The 13,619-nt window shown below is 41.9% G+C and overlaps 1 protein-coding gene and 1 pseudogene across 1 annotated transcript in view; both read left to right on the plus strand.

Annotated features, from left to right (window-relative positions):
- GTF2F2 (general transcription factor IIF subunit 2) overlaps positions 1–13,619 on the plus strand; it is a 177,865-nt gene that overhangs the window by 139,880 nt on the left and 24,366 nt on the right. The window contains exon 6 of the mRNA XM_066235146.1: positions 1,195–1,294. Coding sequence (XP_066091243.1) covers positions 1,195–1,294 — 100 coding nt within the window. The remainder of the gene's footprint in view (positions 1–1,194; positions 1,295–13,619) is intronic.
- Positions 10,609–10,990, plus strand: LOC136309149 (protein S100-A14 pseudogene; annotated as a pseudogene).

The following is a 13,619-nucleotide window of genomic DNA, read 5'->3' on the forward strand; positions in this document are numbered from 1 at the left end:
CAGAGAGAGATGAGAAGCATCAATCATCAGTTTTTCGTTGCAACACTTTAGTTATTCATTGATTGCTTTCTCATTTGTGCCTTGACCATGGGCCTTCAGCAGACGGAGTAACCCCTTGCTCGAGCCAGTGACCTTGGGCTCAAGCTCGTGAGCCTTGCTCAAACCAGATGAGCTCGCGCTCAAGGTGGCAACCTCGGGGTCTCGATCCTGAGTCCTCTGCATCCCAGTTCGACGCTCTATCCATTGCACCACTGCCTGGTCAGGCAAATTAATATAATTTTTAAAATAAGAAGTAAATGGTACCCTGACCTGTGGTAGTGCAGTGGATGAAGCTTTGACCTGGAATGCTGAGGCCGCCAGTTTGAAACCCTGGGCTTGCCTGGTCAAGGCATATATGGGAGTTGATGCTTCCTGCTCCCCCCTTGTTCGTTCTCTCTCTCTTTCTCTCTCTCTCTCTCTCTCTCTCTCACACACACATCTCTGAAATGGATAAATAAAATAAATAAAAATTTTGTGGAAGACCACTTAATGGTTGTTCCTCAAAAATGAAAAAAAAGAAGTAAATGGTAAAGTAGTAAAATATAAGCAATTAAATATGGTAATATTTGGTCCAAAACTAAATCACCTGAGATTGCTACTTGGCTATACATGTACTAGTCAAGTGGTAGTTTGAGTTATATTTTAACTTAGTTGGAGTCCTACAATAGACCAGTGATGTCCAGTAAGTTACTGTGATGATGAAAATGTTCTCTATCTCCACTGTCTAATAAAGCAACCACTAGACCCTGAGTGGCAGTGTTTTATCTTTTTATTTTATCTCTTATTGAATGAATAGAAATTGTGAATTAATAACTTGATCAGTTTTAGGCCATATGATTTAGGATGAATTCACTTTTACATGTAGATTTTTTTCCCCAGAAATTTAAAGATGATTAACCTTTTATTTTAGTAAAGGTCTGATATGATTAGAAGTAGGTTGTAAAATTAAGAGATTGTATGTTTAGTTTATAGCTTGGTTTCTACATTATAGTCGTATATTCAGTGTGTTTTTGAAGTGTTATATTAAGATTAATGTATCTTCTGAGGTTACTTTTTATATTTAAGTATTAGTCCTTGATAGAATGATAGGAATAAGATGCACCTAGTAAATTTCTAGTACAAGTGAATTTGTTAAAAGTGCCTTCTATTTTTCAGATTGCAAATAGAAGAATCTTCTAAACCTGTAAGGCTATCACTACAACTGGACAAAGTTGTGACAACCAATTACAAACCAGTTGCCAATCATCAATACAATGTAAGTTTTGTCTCTTTCTTCATTATGCTCTGTCTTTATTCTTTCCTGTATCATACACCGTGCTATCAGGTGCTTGAGTTAAACAGACTTACTGGGGAATATGACGCTTTGCCAAGCGTAGAAAAGATGTTCACTGGATACCAAGTTATACTGTTCAGATTACTCTTGATAAGTGTTTCAAAGAAATAAAACATCATTTTTCAGTATTTCCAATGTTTTAAATTACGGTGTCCTTAATAAATAATACTTTTACTTTTTATATTTTTCTTTACCTTAATAACAGAGTTTTTAATGTTCTGACAAAAAATTTACAGGTCATGAAGCAATGGTAATCTTTCCCATTGACTGTTAAGATAGCTTTGCATAGTTTCAGCTTTCATAGGCATTTTTACAGTTCACACTACCATGCAAAGCGAGGACTGCCCTTACGTTTTTTAAACCTTTTTTATTGAAACATATCATATATACTATATATATTATATTCTACAATATACAATACACATATATATGTATACATATTATATCTATATACTTGGCTTTTCTGAGTTTCTCATAAAGAGTCACACATTTAATCATCCTGCCTACTCTATGAAGTAACTAGCGGTATTAGCCTCGATTTTCAAAAGTAACAGACACAGAGAGGTTTGCTTACTTGAGGTCGCACAGCCAGTGATGAGTCAGTCCGGGAGTGGAACCCAGGCAGCCTGGTATAGGAGTGTTACTCTTAATTAGCCAACGTGCTGTATTGCTGCAGGTCATCGGTGATGTTAACGTAGGGTTTGGGGGTCTTGAAATACAGGCAGTCCTCAGGTTACGAATAAGATAGGTTCTGTAGGTCTGAAAATGTTTATCTATACACACAGAAAGGTAAAAATAAATACTACATTAAGACAAACATCTAAGTCACATTTAATAAGTAAATGTACCTGTTCCACCTGATATTCAAATTCAACTTAAGAACAACCTGCAGGCCCTGGCTGGTTGGCTCAGTGGTAGAGCGTCAGCCTGGCGTGCAGAAGTTCCGGGTTGGATTCCCGGCCAGGGCACACAGGAGAAGCACCCATCTGCTTCTCCACCCCTCCCCCTCTCCTTCCTCTCTGTCTCTCTCTTCCCCTCTCGCAGCTGAGGCTCCATTGGAGCAAGGATGGCCCGGGCGCTGGGGATGGCTCCTTAGCCTCTGCCCCAGGCGCTGGAGTGGCTCTGGTTGCGACAGAGCGACGCCCCGGAGGGGATGAGCATTGCCCCCTGGTGGGCAGAGCGTCGCCCCCTGGTGGGCGTGCCGGGTGGATCCTGGTCGGGCGCATGCGGGATTCTGTCTGACTGTCTCTCCCCGTTTCCAGCTTCAGGAAAAAAAAAAAAAAAAAAAAAGAACAACCTACAGAACCTATGTCACTCATAACCTGGGGACTGCCTATACCTGTAATGTAAGGGAAAATGTGATGTGATGATTCTCTGAAAATAAAGCGCAAGTCAAGTAGCAGTTAACAGTTGATACCTTCGGTCCTACTTTGTTGCTTAAGATCTTCTGGATACTGAGATTAGGAAGAAATAAAGTAAGACTGGCCTGAAACACTACATTTTTTTTTCTTTTTTCTTTTTTTATTTCTTAATCTCTTTTGAACCACTACTTTACAAAACTTGAATTTCTTATGGTTATTGTATATGAGAGGTGGCAAATGCCTGCAGGGCCAGGCAGGCATCCTCAGTGAACAAAATGCTGAAGTTTAAAAAGGCAAAATCAAGGAGCTGTGATGAACTGGAGCGCACATGCTCCTTCTAAAGACACTCAAATTTTAACAATTGCCACGCTGTGTAGATTAAGTAAAGCAAGTCAAAGTTCAGTTGCACCCAATCAGGCTTTGATTTTACAGACTCTGATTATGTTCTAGGAGAAATGGAAGCTAAAGAAGAGGACAGGCAGGATAATTGGAATCCAAATTGTGAGGTTATCCAAGAGATATATTCATCTATTGTCTCTTGATTGAGCCAAGTAGATAAAAGTCTACTTTTTTGTCCTCTTCACTTATCCTCTTTTTTTTCTTTTCTTATTCAGTGAGAAGCAGGAGGCAGGCAGAGAGGCTCCTGTATGTGCCCGGACTGGGGTCCACCTGGCAAGCCCCCTACCAGGCCATGTTCTGCCCATTTGGGGCTGCTGCTCCGTTGTTTGGCAGCTGAGCTATTTTAGCACTTTAGGCAGACCATGAGCCATCTTCAGTGCCCAGGGCCAGTTTGCTCAAACCATTCGAGCCATTGCTGCAGGAGGAGAAGAGAGAGAGAGAGAAGGGAGAGGGATGGAAAAGCAGATGGTTGCTTCTCCTGTGTGCCCTGACCGGGAATCAAACCCAGGATTTCCACGCACCGGGCCAACGCTCTACCACTGAGCCAACCAGCCAGGGCCCGCTTCTCCTCTTTTCTACTCTTAGATGGGAATACAAGCAATTTTCTGAAGCCAAAAAGAAATACAGAAGAAACTACTGTAGGTCTTAATTGTCTTTGGCTTTCTTCATTAGTGAGCTTCTCCTGTCACCCCAACTATGCTGCTTTTTCCATTCATGGGCCAGGCTTCTATATACAGTTTCCATTCCAATATATGTTTTTTATCACAGTGAGGACAAGAAAGACCTCACTTTTCATAAGCTATAAAGAGATATAACCTTTCTGAAGAGACATTTGGTAAGAAAGGTAAGTGCCCAAAGATGTGCACGCAGCAGTGTTTGTCTCTAAGACAGGAAAAGGTTGGGAACAAATGTTCAAAAATGAAGGTTAAATACTTGAACAGTCTTTATTTTTAGGTAATAGGAATAGAGTGTTTTTATACGAATTTTCTTCTTTATAACATTGTTTCGATTGTCACAGTATGTTTGTTTGAATTGTTAGAGTGGGCAGTAGAGCGCTTCTGTTGAGATGGGCAAGGGAAGAAAGCCACGGGAGCATGCTGGCACCTCGCCACGGCCATGTCCGGCCACAGTTATCTAAGATTCGGCTTCTTGCAACAAATGCTTTTTAAATGCCTGCTTGTGCCTGAGGTACCTACTCCTGGTGAACCAAACAGATAAAATTCCTGTCTTCAAGGAGCTATGTTACTTTAGGGTATAATCTCTATTCCTACATTCTAGTACAGGGGTCATTCCTGTTATACTGCTACAGACCATAATTTCTGAGGCAAAAGGAAAAATCTCTTAGCTTAGTCAAAGCCGGCCCTTTGCTAGTATCACATCTCTGACCTTTCTCTAGTTCATATTCTTAGTGACGTTGGTGCTGTAACTTTACCTGGTAGGTATAGAAGATAAGTTCCAAATGTCATATTTTTAGGATTTTTGTTGTTGTTAAGTAAAAGGCAGAGAGGCAGAGACAGACTCTCACATGCGCCCGGACTGGAATCCACCCAGCAATCCCCTGCCAAGCGATGCTCTGCCTGGCTAGGCTGCTTTCGGTTGATCAGCAACCGAGCTATTTTATTTTAGCGCCTGAGGCTGGGGACATGGAGTCATCCTTGGCTCCCGGGGCCAACTTTGCTCAAACCTTTCAAACCATGGCTGTGGGAGGAGAAGAGAGAGGAGCGATGGGGGGAGAAGCAGATGGTCACTTCTTTGTGCCCTGACCAGTATTGAATCCCGGGACTTCCATACACTGGGTCGACACTCTACTGCTGAGCCAACCAGCCAGGGCCTATGATGTTTTTACCTTTTTTTTTATTACTAATAAACTATGAATACATTGTATTCTGAACTCTTATTAGGATGTAAAGCTGTAACACCACTTTAAAGACTTTAATAATAAGTGATCTTTCATTTCATGTCACCAGCCTTTGTTAAGGTTGGCATAGTGTGAAGGAGTCATTAAGCTAACGTAATCATATAATAATTTTTATTAAGATTTTGTTTACACAAAAACAGAGATTGAGCCTGACCAGGTGGTGACACAGTGGATAGCGCGTCGGACTGGGATGCAAAGGACCCAGGTTCGAGACCGCAAGGTCGCCAGCTTGAACGCAGGCTCATCTGGTTTGAGCAAGGCTCACCAGCTTGAGCCCAAAGTCGCTGGCTCAAGCAAGGGGTTACTCCATCTGCTGAAGGCCTGCGGTCAAGGCACATATGAGAAAGCAATCAATGAACAACTAAAGTGTCGCAAGGAAAAACTGATGATTGATGCTTCTCATCTCTCTCTGTTCCTGTCTTTCTGTCCCTATCTATCTCTCTCTCTGACTCTGTAAAAAAAAACCCTATCTTTCCCTCTCTCTGACTCTCTCTAAAAAAAACAAAACAACAAAGATTGTTACCTGCCACATTGCATTATTTGAATGTTTAGTAATTTTTTTCATGCAGGTATATCAGAATGGGTAGAGATACCTGCATAGCTTTTAAAAGCATATTCAGCAAAATAATTTAATACCAGCTATAGGAAGAGTATAAAACTTTTGTTACTGTTAGCAAAAAGGGACATTGATTTTTAAAAGATTGTGAAACATCAATATAGTTTAGCAAGAATGATTTAGTGGTTGTGTAACCAAGATTTCCAATAAAAAACTTTTAAGCTCTGTAAAATGTTGAAATGTTTCCAAAGTTTTGCCAGGTGGAACGATATAAACTTGAATCCCAGTATTTTAACAGTTGAGATTTTTTTGAATACATTTTCAGGATTTAAAATAAGGAAAGAAATGAATGCAAAAAAATAAAAGGTGGTGGATAATGGTCTTTGTCAAACTGTATCTCTACATCTGATGAGAAAGAAACCAGCTCTGTTTAGCCTTAGAAACATTTCACCCACCTATCACATATAGAAAATTATGTTTTTTTCTATTTATGTATATATGTATATGTATATATAAAACTTCCAAATATATAAAAAATCATATCCAAACACTTGAATTCCCACTCTGTACGTGGAGCTATTCTAAGCATCACATTTAAATTTATCTCTTTAGTTCATGAACTATAGTATCTGGGATATAACACCTACATACTTGCCATTCAGAAAGCATTTATTGGGTCAAAAAGAATTACATGATTAGCCTTATCTTTTTTTTTTTTTTTTTTTTTTTTTGGACAGAGACAGAGAGTCAGAGAGAGGGACAGACTGACAGGAAGAGAGAGAAATGAGAGCATCAATTCTTCATTGCAGCATCTTAGTTCATTGATTGCTTTCTCGCATGTGCCTTGACGGGGGTGCTATAGCAGAGCAAGTGATGCCTTGTTCAAGCCAACAACCTTGGGCTCAAGCCAGCGACCATAAGGTCATGTCTAGATCCCATGCTCAAGCCAGTAACCCCATGCTCAAGCTGGTGAGCCCATGCTCAAACCGGATGAGCCCATGCTCAAGCCAGTAACCCCATGCTCAAGCTGGTGAGCCCATGCTCAAACCGGATGAGCCCATGCTCAAGCCGTTGACCTCGGGGTTTCGAACCTGGGTCTTCCAAGACCCAGTCCAACACTATCCACTGCACCACTGCCTCGTCAGGCCGATTAGCCTTATCTCTTAATTTACTTCTTCCTTGATAGCTTGGCCCCAAGAACTCTCCCCTTACTAGGATATAAGCTGTCAGATTTCTCCCTTGGTAGCCTTTTCACTGCCTTAAACCTTCATTAAGTTTGTGAGCTTTGAGCCACTTCATGTAGGTCAACATTTTCCAAACTAATTTTGTGCATCGGGGAGGGAATGTATGAGATGGATTCTGTGTTAAAGGAACTTATAAACTGATCATATCCCCTCTTCAAAATTGATGCTGCTTTTAATATGTTAATCTTGGGAACCTTTAGGAATTTGTTTAATCCTTCATTTTGCAAACATTTTAATATTAAATACCCCTCCATCATTGTTTGAAGGAGTGAAAATAAACTTTGAGAAATAACCGGTTATCTAACTAGGCTTTACAAGAGGAACTATTGAGTGTGGGAGCTGGGAATACTAGAACTTATATTTATCTTGTTTTTCACATAGTAAAGGAAAGACGTTGAGCATTAGAAATACGTACTGCGACCTGTGGTGGCGCAGTGGGTAAAGTGTTAACCTGGAAACGCTGAAGTTACCGGTTCAAAACACTGGGCTTTCCTGGTCAAGGCACATATGGGAGTTGATGCTTCCTGCTCCTCCACCCCTCTCTCTCTCTCTCTTTCCCCTCTCTATAATGAATAAATAAAATCTTTAAAAAAAAAAAAAAAAGAAAGAAAGAAATATGTACTGCGCGATCTCTCCCTGGCGTCCCCATGCAGCCCCGTGCCAGTCGGGCGCTTTGCTGTGGAAGGGCAGCCGCTGTGCCACTCAGAGGGGCTGACGGTGGTGCTTTCAGCACCTCACGTTCTCATGTCCTTCCAGCTTGTTAGATTCCATGCCAAATTCAGGAATCTACAGATTATAGTATCTTTCATTAACTAAACTCAATCTTAAAAAAAAAATGAACAAAAAGATATCTTCAAAAAACGAGATAAAAGATAATACTATAGAGCAATGGTCCCCAACCCCCGGGCTGCGGACCAGAACCGATCCGTGGGCCATTTGGTACCGGTCCACAGAGAAAGAATAAATAACTTACATTATTTCTGTTTTATTTATATTTAAGTCTGAACGATGTTTTATTTTTTTAAAATGACCAGATTCCCTCTGTTACATTCGTCTAAGACTCACTCTTGACACTTGTCTCGGTCACGTGATACATTTATCCGTCCCACCCTAAAGACCGGTCCGTGAAAATATTTTCTGACGTTAAACCAGTCAGTGGCCCAAAAAAGGTTGTGGACCACTGCTATAAAGCACATAGTTATAAACTAAAAAGTAGAAAAACTGAAACTTTTTTACTTCTAAAGTGACCTCTTTATTAGTCATTTTATGAGATAGAAACAATGATGACGTAATCCAGTCTGACAAGAACTTGGCCCTTCCAAAAAGGAAGTTATCACTATTATTTTAAATATGGCTTGTCAGTTCTGTCTTCAGTGACGATTCAGTTAATGTCTATCGTAGAAACAAAAACAACTCTAGCTATTTCAAGCAGAAAGGGATTTAGCATGGGGAATTGGTTATAAATGGTATGCAGGTACAAAATGGAAAGACTGGCGTTGAAAGGGGGTGGTTACCAGAGATCAGGAAGCTGTTGCTATTGGAGGTGCTCCCACAAACACAAAAAAGGAGGAAAAAAAATCTCCTTTCCTCCTGCTTTTCTCCCATTGCAGAACCCCAGCTGGGCACCAGCTGGCAGGGGAGGGTTAGAAGTCTGGCTTGCAGTTCTCCACTGCCACCACGCCCAGGCCTGGAGCTGCAAACTTGTCGAAATAACTGACATAGTGACCCTTGACATGTGTGCGCGCGTGTGCATGTGGGGTTGGTCCCTTAATTAGATCAGCTGTTATTGATACAAAGCTATCAGTTTGTGACTCGTTTAAAAACTAAGCATCCCAAACAGGACAGATCATTGTATTTTGAGAGCAAAACAGAAGTATTCTATAGTTTTGACAAATTAAAACTTACTCTTAAAATAATGTTTTTTTAATTTTATTTTTTAAACTTTTGTTCTTGCATGCTTTATATGTATGCATATTAAAATAGTACATTTTTACACTTTACAAATAGGTATACATATAGTTTATGCTTTAAATTTGTAGATTAATCTGACCAGGTGGAGGTGCAGTTGATAGAGCATTAGCCTAGGATGCTCAGGCCCCAGGTTTGAGAGCACAAGGTCGCCAGCTTGAGCTCATGGCAACTGGCTTGAGCAAGGGGTCACTGGCTTGGCTGGACACCCCCCCCCTCCCGTCAAGGCACACATGAGAAACAACCAATGAAGAACTAAGGTGCCACAACCATGAATTGATGCTTCTCATCTCCCTTCCTGTCTGTCCTGTTTCTATCCGTCTTTCTCACTCTCTTTCTAAAATATATATACAGTGTGTCCGTAAAGTTATGGTATACTTTTGACCGGTCACAGGAAAGCAACAAAAGATGATAGAAATGTGAAATCTGCACCAAATAAAAGGAAAACTCTCCCAGTTTCATACCTACTCAGTGCAGTTTGATATGGGCTCACACACAGATTTTTTAGGGCTCCTTAGGTAGCTATCCCGTATAGCCTCTACAGACTCATCACTGACTGATGGCCTACCAGAACGGGGTTTCTCCACCAAACTGCTGGTTTCCTTCAACTGCTTATCCCACCGAGTAATGTTATTCCTATGTGGTGGCGCTTCGTTATAAACGCACCGATATTCACGTTGCACTTTGGTCACGGATTCGGATTTAGCAAGCCACAGAACACACTGAACTTTCCTCTGTACAGTCCACATCTCGACTGGCATGGCTGTGGGCTGCTCTGCTGTATACATGGTGTTATACAGCATACGCACATGCTGCTACATCATCCTACAGAATCTGGGAGAGTTTTCCTTTTATTTGGTGCAGATTTCACATTTCTATCATCTTTTGTTGCTTTCCTGTGACTGGTCAAAAGTGCACCATGACTTTATAGGCACAGTGTGTGTGTGTGTGTGTGTGTGTGTGTGTGTGTGTGTGAGAGAGAGAGAGAGAGAGAGAGAGAGAGAGAGTGTCAGTTGATGTGAAAGATTCCTTTTAACACCCTCTATCTCTGATTGCAAGTAAGGGTGCTTCTGTATGTATATTTTGGTTGACTTTGTGGACATTATCATATAGCCTGTGTAAATTTCACAGCATTCTTATAAGTAGTCCACAGTCTGATGACCTGTTCTCATAAGGAACCATGTCCTCTGTTTAGATAGTGGTCCTCAGTGCTAATTGTTCTCTAGAATCACTTGGGAAGCTTTTTAAAAAGAAAAATATCTGCAGAGATTGTTTTAATTGATATGATGTGGAGGCCTGCTGTCTTAAAATTTTCAAGTTCCTTGGATAATTTTAGTATGCAGCCACTGATCCAGAGGTACAGTGACCGCCCTGGCTGGGTTCTTCTCCTGGTTGGACTGCCATTCCAACACACTGAGGTCGCAGGTTAGATCCCCAGTTAAGGCATATGTAAGAACCAACCATGCAATGCATGAATAAGGGAACAACTAATTGATCTTTCTCTTTCTCTCTCATCTGTCTCAAATCAGTTTAAAAAATGTTTTAAAGATTTTATTTATTGATTTTAGAGAGAGGATAGAGAGAAAGAAATGCGGGGGCCAGGAGCAGAAAGCGTTACCTCATAGTAGTTGCTTCTTGTATGTGCCTTGACCGGGCAAGCGTAGGGTTTTTGAACTGGCAACTTCAGCTCTAGGTCGGTGCTTCATCTACTGTGCCACCATAGGTTAGGCAATTTCAAAAAATTTTTTTAAACAAAGAGATCCTGTCTTGGCGGCTGTCAGCAAGCATATCTTGAACTATCAGCTCCTCCAGGGCAGGCTGTAGGGCAATACAACTCTCACCAAAGGACCAAGCACACCAGGCACCATGGGACAGTGTTGGTCAGCCAATGCAGAGGATGCCCAGGAATTCAGCGATGTGGAGAGGGCCATTGAGACCCTCATCAAGAACTTTCACCGGTCCTCAGTGGAGGGTAGGAAGGAGACACTGACCCCGTCTGAGCTACAGAGCCTGGTGACCCAGCAGCTGCCTCACCTCATGCTGAGCAACTGCGGGCTGGAAGAGAGAATCGCCAACCTGGACAGCTGTAATGATTCTAAACTGGAGTTCAGGTGTTTCTGGGAGCTGATTGGAGAAGCAGCTAAGAGCGTGAAGCTGAAGAACCCGGTCTGAGAACCTTCCCCTGGGATTCTTGGGGGGATATGGGGGGAAGGGGGCCATAGAGACTGTGGGCCTGGGAATAAAACTTCTCCCTTTACCATCACCACATTGTTTGTTCCTCGGTCTGCACCTGTCTCACCTCTGCAAGGTCCAGGTTCTTAGTGGCCCTTCTCCAGAGTCTCTGCACATCACCCTGGGAGCTCTGTGGAGCTAATGGGTCCAGAAATCGCCACCAGAGGAAGCTTGGGGCAGGTTGGGACAAGGAGGGATGTGGAGGGGTAACGCTGGTGGTGTAAAGGCCACGGCATTTGGTAGTGAGTGCAGGGCAGAGAGGAGCTGGGCTATGGGAATTGATTTGAAAGGGGCTGATAATAGGGCTGGATATTTGGTATTAAAAGAGGTCTCTTGGCCCTGGCCAGTTGGCTCAGTGGTAGAGCGTCGGCCTGGCATGCAAGAGTCCCGGGTTCGATTCCCGGCCAGGGCACACAGGAGAAGTGCCCATCTACTTCTCCACCCTTCCCCCTCTCCTATCTCTCTTTTCCCCTCCTGCATATAAGGCTCCATTGGAGCAAAGTTGACCTGGCCATTGAGGACAGCTCCATGGCTTCCGCCTCAGGCACTGTAATGGCTCTGGTTGCAAAGGTACAACAGCTCAGATGGCCAGAGCATTGCCCCCTGGTGGGCATGCCGGGTGGATCCAGGTCGGGCACATGTGGGAGTCTCTCTCTGCCTCCCCGCTTCTTACTTCAGAAAAATACACACACACACATACACACATACACACACACACACACACAAAGTCTCTTAAGAACCCACCCCTCCTAATGTCTTCCCCAATCCAGACTAGCTGTCTGTCCAGTGCTGTATCTTCCTGCCTCCAGCTCTGCTCCAGCCTCCTCCCAGGACTGTGCAAGGACTAGGGCAGGGGAAATGAGAAAGCAGGGTGGGGGCAGGCTAAGGCGAGTGTGACCTTGGGAGTGAGATGAGCAGTTGGGTGCTTGGGCATTTAAAGAATGATGGTGGTTTTATAACATTTGATTAATAAAAAAATGGAAAAAGTAAAAGATTACATAAAGAGAGACAGGAACTTTTTATAGTTCTGTATGCTGTCTCCATTTGGGAATGGGAGCAAAAATGATACCTAGGAACAGACCAAAAAAAATCTCTTTCCTCCCAACTTGGGGTATTTTTTTAAAAGATTTTATTTATTGATTTCACAGAAAGAGAAGAGGATAGGGAATGACAATTATCAACTCATAGTTGCTTCACTTTCATTATTCATTGATTGCTTCTTGTATGTGCCTTGACCAGGCAAACCCAGGGTTTCGAGCCAGCAACCTCAGCATGCGAGGTCAATGCTTTATCCACTGCGCCACAAGTCAGACCAAACCTGAAGTTTTCAAAAAGAATATTTTCTTGTCTTTATTATCCCTTTCACGCACTCCTGCTCCAACTTGAAAAATTGATTTCTCTCTCCTTTTTTTACCCCCTGGCAAGAGTTCTTGGTTAGAAAGTTATAAAGAACTAGGAAAACTTAAGTAGAAAATTGTTGTTGGAAAGAATAGAATTATTACATAAAATCTTGAGGAATTATTACATAAAATCATCGGGAACTTGAGAGAAAATTAGTTTTTATCTATACTCTAGTTTCTTTAATGTGACAACCAGCTGTGTTAGTATTCAGAACTTAAGGGGGTTTTTTTTGGGGGGGGGTTATTCATGTTTTTTTATTTATCTGTATAAATTTGAAATTTTACTGATTAAAATAGATGCCCGCAGGACTATAACATAAAGGTCTTTCAGCAGTATTTCCCTATTGTACCATAGTATAAGTATACTTCAGGCTTTTGTCCATTTGAATTTGCACACCAAGGACTGACCAGCTGAAAAGAATTAATTTTGACATACTAGGTAAAAGTAGAAGCATTGGGAGTGGGAGATCTTTCACAAGGATTTCAAATGCAAATCATGATAATCAAGGCTGTCATGCATACTTAGAAGTGAAACAGCTCCACAAAGACTGCCTTGACAAAGCCGTGGAAGTATTTCTGCAAACAACAGTCTGGAATTTACAGACGTCTGTATTGTAATATTTTAATTGGCAGTGAGTGGCAATTATAATTTTAGTGATTAAGATTTTAGTAATGGTGGTTAAACATCTCTAAACCATATCCTCATTGCATTTTAGTCTTGAATAATTTGTTTTCTGTTGTGAAATTAAAATTGTATGGGATCGATTTTTTTGGGATTGTAAAAATTTTAGCTGGAGGCTACATCTACATTTTCTGAATTGACATTTATTTTTATACAGCTGGTTATGTTGGCAGCAAAACGGCACCAGGTGTCAGACCAGGGGAGTCAGCTGCACCTGGTTCAGCAAGCTCAGTACCTGAGTTCTGGCTACAAAAGAAGTCAAAGCCAAGACTCAAACTACATCTTAGAGAAAGTTGACTTAGCCACAGAGGTAGAAGTGAGCTGTAGAAGAAATGGGCTCAGGCAACAAGTTACAGCAAAAGGAGAGCCCTTGAAGCCTGATTGGTGGTGGCGCAGAGGATAGAGGGTTGACCTGGGACACTGAAAGCCCCAGGTCCCAAACCCCGAGGTCACTGGCTGGAGTGGGGCTCATCCAGCTTGAGCCTGG

This window comes from Saccopteryx bilineata, chromosome 6, assembly GCF_036850765.1.
Source record: "Saccopteryx bilineata isolate mSacBil1 chromosome 6, mSacBil1_pri_phased_curated, whole genome shotgun sequence".
Lineage (NCBI taxonomy): Eukaryota > Metazoa > Chordata > Mammalia > Chiroptera > Emballonuridae > Saccopteryx > Saccopteryx bilineata.